General features: G+C 41.5%; 1 protein-coding gene across 2 annotated transcripts in view; it reads left to right on the forward strand.

Moving 5' to 3' along the window:
- Positions 1 to 10960, forward strand: part of MAP2K6 (mitogen-activated protein kinase kinase 6) — a 131965-nt gene that overhangs the window by 115197 nt on the left and 5808 nt on the right. The window contains exons 11-12 of one of the 2 annotated variants that reach the window (XM_024761126.1): positions 1546 to 1591; positions 6305 to 6420. In XM_024761126.1, the coding sequence (XP_024616894.1) occupies positions 1546 to 1591; positions 6305 to 6382 (124 nt within the window). In that variant the 3' untranslated portion in view covers positions 6383 to 6420. Of the gene's footprint in view, positions 1 to 1545; positions 1592 to 6304; positions 6661 to 10960 lie in introns of those variants that run through there. The other variant, XM_024761125.1, reaches the window with a different exon arrangement.

The raw sequence follows: 10960 nt of genomic DNA on the forward strand, positions 1-10960 counted from the left end.
AACCAGAAGTGCCTCCAGACATGGCCGAAAGTCCCCTGGAGGGCAAAACCACCTGCAGTTGAGAACCACCAACAGAGCCTTTTAGAATCTCAGGATATAGGTGCACATGGCGTCATCAGTGGGAGCTACAATGTCTCATTCATTTCACTCACGCACATCTTCCTATGTCAACCCAGCTGTGACAGTCGATAAGTCCTCTTTCTAATTCGATCTTATTTTTATCCTCAGTTGAGATGAAACTTCCTCTCTTAGGTTGTCTGGGCTGTGAGGTCACTAGGGTCCTAGATCTGCCCTCAGTTCCAGGTTGAAACTTCTGTCCTCACATCTACCTCTGCCCTCTCAGGTTCCCTGGCTTCTACCCACAGCATTGCCTGGAGTCAACGGGTAGGCTGCTTTAAGTTGTTCTGGTTCAAAGGCTTCCTTTTTTTTTTTTCATTTTGTGTTGTTTTAAACCATAGTTTTTCCAAGCATCTCAGCTGTTTCACTCTCTGGTTGGTTCTGTATCTGGCCCTCCCCTCAATTGTTAGCCTCTGTGGGTGGAACAGAGCTCATGTCACACATACTAGGTCTCATTTTCTCTAAATGATCCATTAGCACGAACCCCAGCCACCCAATAACCAGTCACTTTTTGGTTCCTTCAACGCCAGGCAAACCTCCTTTCCACGTATGATCTTCTGGCCCAGGGTACAGGAGTCTGTAGGTTGCCTTGCGAATCATACTTTTCAAAATCATTCTTTTCTCCATTCTGTAACCTGGGATTCCACCTCCAAATAAACTGCTTCTTTTTTTTTTTTTTTTTCCATTTTAAGGCTGCGGGTGGATAAAGGGGTGGGTCAAGAACAGGGGTGAGGGGTTGGTCTCTTCACTGCAGTTTTATTACTATTGCCTCCAGTATCAAATGTGATTAAGATGTCTGTGTGTACAGACAGCTGAATGAATGGGAGCCACCTGACAGGAGTGTATGACCACCAAGTACTGATATTTCTAGGAAGAATAACTGCTAAGTCCTTGGTTGCGTGTGCTCTTTCCTCAGCCAAGAGGTCGTAAACCAGCAGCGTGACCTTAGACATTTGTGTGTATTGCTTCTCTCTCAAGCAGGTTCAGCAGGGAGTAGATAAAAGCAAATTATGCATGCAAGGGGCCAGAGGCAAAGAGAACGAGGTACTGAAGATAGTGAGGAGATAATGCATGTTATATAAGAAATACCTGCCAATTTCTTTGCAAGTGGGGGTGGATTAAATGCTGTTTTGAAGGAAAGGAGACATGTATTTTGATATATAATAAAAGTTGGTTTTTATGTCATTGGTAAAGTGTCATAAGTAAACACACACACGCACACACTCTTATTCTTCCCATTAAGGTACACCCAGAGTGATTTAAAACGTAACTGGTAAGACTAAAGAGGAAAGTCAAGAAGGGAGATTTATGTTTTCAGTACATTTTTAAAGGTGGTTCTGTTCAGTCTTCTACAGGTTCTGAAATCCTAGTCTAGTGAGAATACAGATGGTTTCTAGATTTTGATGTGATCTTCTTTCTTTCTTTAAGCTTGAAGAAGAATTCCAAAGAGAGGCCAACGTATCCAGAGCTTATGGTAAGTATTGTTAGTGGTGTACATGTGTCCAGACTAATAGCGAGCACAGGGAAAATGACTGACACCTAAATTATAATCAAACAGCTGTACTGGAAGTGCTGACTCACTGAGACATTGGTAAGTGCGGTCAAACTAAGAAAAAAAGAGCTGAGGCTTTCGTGTGCCCTATACCCATCCTTAGTATAACCGGGCTGTGTCACCAGTCTTAGCAATTTTTTACATGATAATAAAACCTGTCATCGTATAGACCAAATTATGTCTGTGAAATTTATATTTTCAAATTTTAAAGACATTAGGAGTCACCAAGGAACACAAGTAGAAGGAAACCATAATTTAAAGGAGTTCAATAATGAGAGAAACTTAAGTGCTACATGATTGATCGATTTTTGATCAATGAAGGAAATGAAATCACTATCTTGAAGAGATATCTGCAGCCCCGTGTTCACTGCAGCAGTATTTGTAACAGCCAAGACGTGGAAACAATCTAAGTGCCCAATGATGGATGAACAGATAAAGAAAAAAAATATATATATATACACACACACACAATGGAATATTATTCAAGCATTAAAAAAGGAAATCCTGCCACTTACGACAACACGGGTGAAGCCTGAGGACATTATTCTAAGTGAAATAAGTCAGACAGAAAAAAACAAATACTGTATGATCTAACTTAAATGTGGAATCTTAAAAAAATTGAACTTAAAGAAACAGAGAGTAGATTGGTGGTTGCCAGGGGTGGGTGGGTTGGGGGACTGGATAAAGGTGGTTAAAGAATACAGATTTCTATTTACAAGATGAATAAGTTCTGGGGGTAGAATATATAGCATGGGGACTAGAGTTGACAACAATGTATTTATTACATATATTCGAAAGTTGCCAGGAAAGTAGAAAGCATATCTGGCTAGTCACAGCTTATCACGTGGATTTTTAGTTCTGTTGGTTAAGCGTGGATTTAAGTCTGAACCATGCATCGACTGTGTGACTGTGAAAGAGTTCTGGGGAGAGTCTGACAAGAGACAAGGCACCCTTCTCGGGCTTCTTTGTCCTCTTTAAAAAGGCAGCCCCTGGGACTCAGCATTCAACAAAGCTTTATTCAACTAATACCCGCAATTGAGGCAGAAAAGGAGATGAGTAATGCTTGAAAAAATCTTAGCATACTGCCTGTTTGGGTTAAATATTTCCTCTCTGATTATGTTTACAATAGCCAGTCAGGGGCCTTTTCAACCCTGGCTACTCTTTTCTGGTATTCTTCTGCAACCCCCAGAGTATTTTAAAATTAATGTCACATAAAGGGCAATAGGCATAGAGCGATTCCTGTGCGGTCCTATGGAGCCTGTACTCCTACTGTAAAGTTGCCTTGTTTGTCAGTCTTTTTAGATACAAGAATATTTTCTGTATATGTCTGGTGATTTAAAATGCATGACATTTTTTTCCCCCTTCCAAGTGACTTCTTATCAGAGGTTTCATTGGAACACCCTTGAGAAAAAATGCTGAGTCCTAGCTTAATATCCATTGGTAGCTGATGCTGAATTCTACTTTTCCAATTTATTCTAACACTATGGTCTATTATGGTCTACATATTAATGTTGTAAGATCGTGTGGGTCTCCCCTCCCCCCCTCCCTGCCTTTCATGGCATTCATCTTTGTGGTCCTGGAAACGGACTTGCCTTTTAAGGCTATAAGTGCTCCTTGCTTTTCTGTGGAATTGAGGTTTTTCAATGGAAAATCTGAGTCCAAACTCTTTGTAGCTTTGGGAGAACACATGCTGAGAGGCTATTGTTTAGGTTGTGGGAGTTGGTGAAGAGGTAGAAAGGAAAAAAAACTCCTCTTTTCCAGGTGAAGAACAGTATAATTAAGGCCCCAACCCAGACATGTGCCTCTTATAGAAATTCCATATATTTTGCCCTGTTTGGCTTGAGAAGTGGACATGCTTTAAGATCATTTCATTTGCTTATTCTCTCAAATGTCCATGGGGGGACATGACTCGGTAGGAATTGTTCTTCTGGGGTAGGGGACTAGCCAGGGTTTTTGTCAAGGATTAGACAGTGAATATTTTAGGCTTTGTGGGCTGTCACAACGACTTGACTCTGCTGTTTTGGTGTGAGAGCCGCCATATTCAGTAGGTAAACAAAAGGGTGTGGCTGCGTTCCAATAAAACTTTATTTCAGAAATAGGCAGTGAGCCAGACATGGCCGCTGGTCCATCAAGTGCTGACCCCTGTCCTAGACGATAACCACGAGAAATGAAAACCAGGTGACTGCCCAGTGAGGTGATTATGTTCCCTGAATGTCCCGGGAAGTCCTAGATTGAATCACAGTGTTAAACGGGGATGACCGAACACAGAGAAAACCACCGTCTTGAGGGATGAGGTGTCTGCAGGGGATCTGGAGACTCTTGGTGATGGCAGCGATGCTCCCGGCAGTACGTTCAAGTCCTCCCTTCCTGTACCTGGCCCCTCTTTGGAGAAACTCAGCCTGGGCCTATCGCCTGGGGATGATTCCATGGTGCCCCTTCGCTGTCTCCTGGTTGCTGTCCTTGCTATTCTTAGCTGATTGCTTATAGAATGGACTGGTTCCCTCCCAACCTTTTACAGCCTCAAAACCCGCACAAGAAGACGAGCCACACTTTCCATTTTCGCATGCCCGCCTGCTTTCCCCTGCCCCTGTCCTCTGGCTCTCACAGCATTCTCCCAGCCTGAGAATAAACTGAAAGATGCCGAGGATTTTTTTATTTTTTAAGGCTCCGGGTCAGGTTATTGAATTCAATCACAGACCCGGGCTACGTACACTGAGCTGAGAACCACCAGCAGAACCAGAGGTAGGACAGGACTGGCAGGCACTGAAAGCAGTCGCTCAGACAGTCCAAGGCTTGACGTGTCCTGTTTTGATAGTAAAAAGCTTTAAAGGACATAAAATGATCTCTAAGTGTCAAGATGATGTGGGAAAGCTAATAAGCATGATGGTAAAACACTTGGTAAGTGTGCTGTGTAAGTGGTTAGTAATCAAAAGTAATGCTTCTATTTATTTATCCAAGGAGCTCAAGAGGAAGGGCCCAGCACCTAGAGCTTCAGTTAATCCCATGGATATGAAACTCTGGAGCAGCACCCAACCTGTATCTTCAGATGGGCAAAGGCAGAAAACCTTTTTTTTTTTTTTTTCAGTCATGCTACTTAATGGTGACCACCTACCTTCTTTGGGGCTTTATTTCTTTGTTCCTTTCCCATTTGCATTGTTTTCTAAAACTTCCACGGGTGGGCATTCAGTTTCCCACAGGGCTGACTCATCCAGCCCTCTGCTGTCAGGTTTAAAACAAATATAATTAGAAAACCTACAGCTAGGCAACATGAAAGTTGTAAACTAAAATCCTCAGTCAGGGGAAACCGAGTGAGTCATCCGCATGTCTGCGTGCAAAAATACTCATATTTAGCTATTCAACTAGTCCTTGAGAACAATGCCCCCAATCAGGGAGAGGGCCCTCCTAGCTCGGGGGCACGTGGCAGTAGTTCTACCTGAAGGAATTGTCCTTTTTGGTTTGTTCGGTTGGTTCTGTTTCCACTGGGAGACTACGGATCATGAGCTGATGTGTCTACTAACTAGAGGTGTAAGGTTCCAGTGTGACGGCCAGGCACTTCCTGTAACAAAATTGAGCAATTTGGGGAGGACTGCCCTGCTGCAGAGCAAATGGCTTCTTTTCCTTCAGAATTGTTTTGAAACGTGTGGCTTCCTGTATTGGACCGTGCTTATTCCCCCAGCAAAGAACAAGACTTGGTGTGAAGTTTACTTAATCGGAGCTGCATGAATAGAGACCATGTTTTTGCTTTTCAGTTTTTAAATTCCAAGTTGAGTTTTCTCTGCCCATACCTCGAGTTGGGCAGGCTACATTATTTTCCAAATGGATCAAATCATCATGGAGAGACATATGTATCACTTGTAGATGTGGCTTAAAAAGTAGCATTGTTAAGTGTCTCAGTCCAAACCACCTCTCCTGGTATTTTAAAAATTGGTTTCTCACTCTGCCACCCATTTCTTGAGAACTGAGATGTACATAAGCCTCTGAAATTTCTAATTATTTTACTACTGTATCTGTCTAAAAATTACTTTGTAAGGAACAGGGTTATTTGTAAATCGGAGCCTTGGACCATCTTTGCTATTCCTTGTATTTTACCAGGGATGGATGTGTATAGCTAGTTACATGTGTATATTTTAAAGCAGTGGATACACTGTCATGGAAATATATACCAAAATGGGAGGAGCAGCAGCTAAGCAATATCTTTAAAAAGTCTGCACAGGGGAGGGCGGGATGAACTGGGAGATTCGGTTTGACATAAATACACTACCATGTGTAAAATACACAGCTAGTGGGAAGCTGCTGTAGAGCACAGCGAGCTCAGCTCGGTGCTCTGTGATGACCTAGAAGGGTGGGATTGGGAGGGGGGAGGTCCAAGAGGGAGGGGATATATGTATACATAGAGCTGATTCACTTCACTGTACAGCAGAAACTAACACAACATTGTAAAGCAATTATACTCCAATTAAAAAAAGAAAGTTAGCATCACTAAATGTGTACTTGGTTTGGGAGGGGGTAGGAAGAGTCCAGTTTAGCCCTGATAGGGGTACTTAATTTGTTGACTAACCAGATCTGTTAACTTGGTAATCTCATGCATTGTCAGTGACAGGCATTAATATCAGGTATTTTTCTTTTCTCTACCAGCAACATCCATTTTTCACCCTACACGAATCCAAAGCGACAGACGTGGCATCTTTTGTAAAATCGATTCTTGGAGACTAAAAACAATGGACTCCATCAGTTGACCCTCCTGTGGATTGGTGGGTTTAACGGGGTGAAGCAAGTTCACTAAAGCGCCAATAGAAACTCATCTTTGAGATAATTTAACCCTGCCTCTCAGAAGGTTTTTTTCTCCCCATTTCTTTTTTTTTTTTCCCCCTCCAAAGGGGGCCTTGGAATCTATAGTATAGAATGAACTGTCTAGATGGAAGAAATATGATAAAGGCTTAGGACTTAAAAAAGGTGATTAAATATTTAATGATGTATCATATGAGTCCTTAGGCTTTTCAGACTTCTCTTGTTCTTTACAAAATGAATGCATTGGCCCTGGTAAAAAGGTGCTACAGTGGTGATGAAATTGTAAGTAGATCTGTGGTTTGTCCCACTTATTATTTTAATATTTATGTTTAAGCGCTTGGTTGAAAAGATTCGATTTTATGCAAGGAGGGAGAGACAAAAGACAAGATTGGGTTGGCAGTATTTATAGGCTTTTTCATTTTTTAAGTTCAGTCGTGTCTGTGGTCCAGAAGAAGTTATTTAATGTGCATCTTTAAGAGTATTATAAAAGTATCCACCAGGAGCTCTTGTGAAGTATCTGTCCCAGCTGTTGTGGCTGCTGCCGTGTTCCTAAATTTCTGCTCCATCCTGGGGAATAACCACATTTTCTGGTGAAGTGGCAAGGTATCCTGGTCATACTCTTTTCCCAATTTTGGAAAACATAAAATCACTTTTATCACAGCTCAGAGTCACAGATTTGGTTCTCTTGATATTTGTGTTACACTATTAATGGAATGTGATTTGTGATGTGATTTTCTATCATCTGTCTATCCCTCTACACGTGCGCGTGCATGTGTATGTTTGTATTTGATGTCACAAATTCTGCCAAATGGCTCTTATAAATAACGTCTAATATCTATAAATACCATCTAAGGAGGACGTTTGTCAGTCCTAAGGGGAAATACGTCATACCACACAGAGAATCAGTGCCTTCCTCTGCTTCTCCCCCTCCTACCATGTATAAGCCCCAAGGATTGCCTTTGTTGTTACTGTACTCTTGCTTTGTTTTTGGTTTCGTTTTCTGTTCAATGAAGAAGCCTTACTATAAATGCAAGGGCTGCAGTAGAAGAAAATTAAAGGCAGTGAGTCGTTCTCTGATAAGGTGAGAAGATAATGGGAAGGGTTGAATGAATTCCTGGAAATAGAGGCCACATTTCCACAGGCCGAGTTCAAGGCACGTCCTTCTTCAGCAGTGGATCGCTCCACGGTGGGAGGCCAGCTCCATGGTGGACTCCTAACAGGCGGACGAGGCAACAAAAGCTCTTTCTCATGGCCAGATACACCCACGGGTTCTCTGATCTGGGGCTTGAGGTTCCTCAAAGGTCAAAGAGTGAAGTGGTCCACAGGGAAAATACGACTGAGAACCACCAGGAAAACACTGTGTTAATAATACAAACGCACTCTTGCAGCACAAGGGCAGAGAATTTTTATTAAAAGAAAAAAGAACACACTCTGTTCCTTTCTTTGCCTCAAATTCACAAATATGGAGAGAAGACTGCTCCCTTGAATACCCTGCTTTTTCCCCTTTTAGATTGTGAAGTGCAATCTTATCTTTTTCTCTCTTTGCATGTTTCCCTTGTTCTTGGCATCCAGCTCATGCCCAAAGAGGGTATGGCTCGTCCATACACTTCTTCATCTTCAGTTCCAAGACATACCTGTTTGATAAACATCAAATTCATCTGCTTTGATGCTACCCCGGTCTTCATCTTTCTCCAGCCAGAAAAAAGGGTATTATCCCAGTTATTATTGCCATTCACTTTCCTACCCTTCTTTCTAAATCTGGAAGTTTCTCTCTTTGAGACCCAGAGAAAAAAATCAAAACTGTATTCATTCATCTTCTGAGAAAAGGAAGTAGCAGAAAAATATCTGAGGCCATTTCATGACAGTTTTTGGTGAAATATGTAAAGCAAGACATCTATCTGGTCTGGGTCAGATTACTCTTACCTCTCGTTCAGTGTGATTTCTACTTTGAAATTTTCTTAACTGTGTGTCTCATGTGTACCCATCTCCAGTCTGTGAGGCCGGGGCCTGGAATCCCAAAACAAGTACACCCGGGGAGAGGGGTTAGTCAATGGTTCTCAACCCTGGTGCACACTGGTATCACTGGGAGCTTGTGAATGCTGTTAATGCCAAGGCCCCAGAGAGTCTCACTTAACTGGTCAGGGTAGGACCTGGGAGCAGGCAGTTTTCACAGGCCACTACTGTGATTCTGATGTGCAGCAAGGTTGACAGCATGGTCTACTACCCTCTAAGGAGACAGATGGAATACTGATTTGAAATTTGGGATACCTTTTCCCCATAGAAATGATGTTCTACATGGTGATTAGGTATCTTACATACTAAAGTAGAATGGCCTGATAGCCTTACAAGTCTAAAGTTTAGGATTTTTTTTAGAACTGTGTTATAAGTTCTAAACAACTAATTTTAAAATAAATATAGAGATGCATAAACTATATTTAAGTTGATGTAAGTTGGGAGTCTCCTGTACATACATACATACGTGTGTGTGTGTGTGTGTGTGTGTGTGTGTGTGTGTGTGTAGAGAGAGAGAAGAAATCCCTGTCCAGGGATGATACTCAAAATATTTCATGTGCTACCAGCATGGACCATCTGAATATTAGCCTTGCCTATAATTATCAGTGTATCAGAAAGTCAATGTATCTCTATAAAAGAGATCATGCTCTTCTTTCCACAAATGTATTTGATTTGGTGTGATATAATTACCCACATTATATACTGTCTTTATGTTGATAAAAATATCCATTTCTCTATACGTTGTTGGCTTCAGAGGTATGCCAGAAAAGCAACGTGGACGACTTTTAGGACAACTGCCCTTCGGAGGGAACACTCGCAGGAGTATTCATGTGTATAACGGTACTAAACATCTCGGCCACTCTCTTTCAGAAAAGGCTGCAGAATCCACTTCCTCCCCCATAAGTGTCCGTGTAGAGTCATCATTTTATAATTATTCCTTAGTTGTTTGTTTTTACAAAAATCCTTACCAGGTATTTTCCTCTCTGTTTTACCCACCTTGTGTATCAGACTTAGCACCAAGCTGTGCTTGGCAACTTCTAGAAGTCAAATTTGCCCTCAGAGCTGGAGTTTCACCATTGACAACTTTTAAATGTCTTTTTAGAAGACCATGCATTGGCTCTGAAGATAATTTCAAATGTAGATTTCTCAAAAAAGCACGTGCTCGTTTTTAAGCAAAGTCAACCTCCCCGGAGTAAGTGTAGAGCCTCCCCAGTGGTGACTTAAGGGGAAGGAAATCACACAGATGTGTGTACGTCATGATGAAATATCAGAGAGACCCCAGTTTCCCAGCTGGCTACTTCTATCAGCCCCGATGTGGAAGAACCGGCCGTTCTTCCAGTGTCTGTGTTTGGTCACACTGATGTAATCAGAACAAATTGGTTACATACGCCGCTTCTCTCTTGCTTACACAGTCTGAGATGGAAAATGAGTATGTGTGTGTACAGCTCAGAACTGTCTGTCTTTTACCGTGCTTGTATAGCCTCCAAGCCTAACCCAAAAATGTATATGCCAGAGATTCCCAAACATCCTCTGTTCAGGGTGCCATTGATTGTCTTAGTAACTTCTTCCACGGTGCCCCAGGCCAAAAGAAATACTTAATAGTTCCATTTATTAAGTCGTTAGGTCCACAAAACTTTTTTTTTTCTTCATGTTAAAACAGTTCATTAAACTAGCAAGGAGAAGTCGGTAATTGAAATGACAATAAACAGTACCATTTACAGGAGCATCAAAAACCTCAAAATGCTTAGGGACAGATTTAGCAAAATAGACACAACACCTGAACAGTGAAAAGTATACAATGTTTCAGAGAGAAGTGAAGGAGACCTGAATAAATGGAACGAGATATTGTGTTCCTGCGTTGGAAGATATTGTTTTCATATCAGTTCTTTCCAAATTGATTTATAGAATCAATGCACTCTCAATAAAAATTCCAGCAGGTTTGAAAAATATATAAATTGACAAGTTGATTCTAAAATTTATATAGAAGCACAAAAGATCTATAATAGCTCAAACAGTTCTGAAGTAAAAGAGCAAAGTTGGAGGACTTACACAGTTGTCCCTGGTACCCTTGGGGGACTGGTTCCAGGACACCCCATGGGTACCAAAATCCATGGATGCTCAAGTCCGTTTTATAAAATGGTATAATATTTGCATATAATCTGTGCACATCCTCCCATACTAGGTCTACACAACTTAATTGTAGTAGTTTGCAGGATGTCCTACAGATGCCGCTGTGGTTCCCTTGAAAAGTTATGATATCTTGTGTCCCTAGGAGTTTTCTGTGGAGTCTCAGGGTGTCTCAGCACACAGTTTGTATGGGTTTTTTTTGTTCTGTCTACAGTTCGTGACCCTGAAAACGCAACTCTTGGTTACTCAGTCCTCTGTACGACTTCACTTTTGTGTCTCATTATTGTTGCTGCTTGCCTTTCATTGATTAGGTTTTTACAATTTTTTTTTTTTTTTTTTTTTTTTTTTTTTTTGTGTGGGGGG

This window comes from Neophocaena asiaeorientalis, unplaced genomic scaffold (assembly GCF_003031525.2).
Source record: "Neophocaena asiaeorientalis asiaeorientalis breed wild unplaced genomic scaffold, Neophocaena_asiaeorientalis_V1.1 scaffold30, whole genome shotgun sequence".
NCBI classification, from domain to species: Eukaryota; Metazoa; Chordata; class Mammalia; order Artiodactyla; family Phocoenidae; genus Neophocaena; species Neophocaena asiaeorientalis.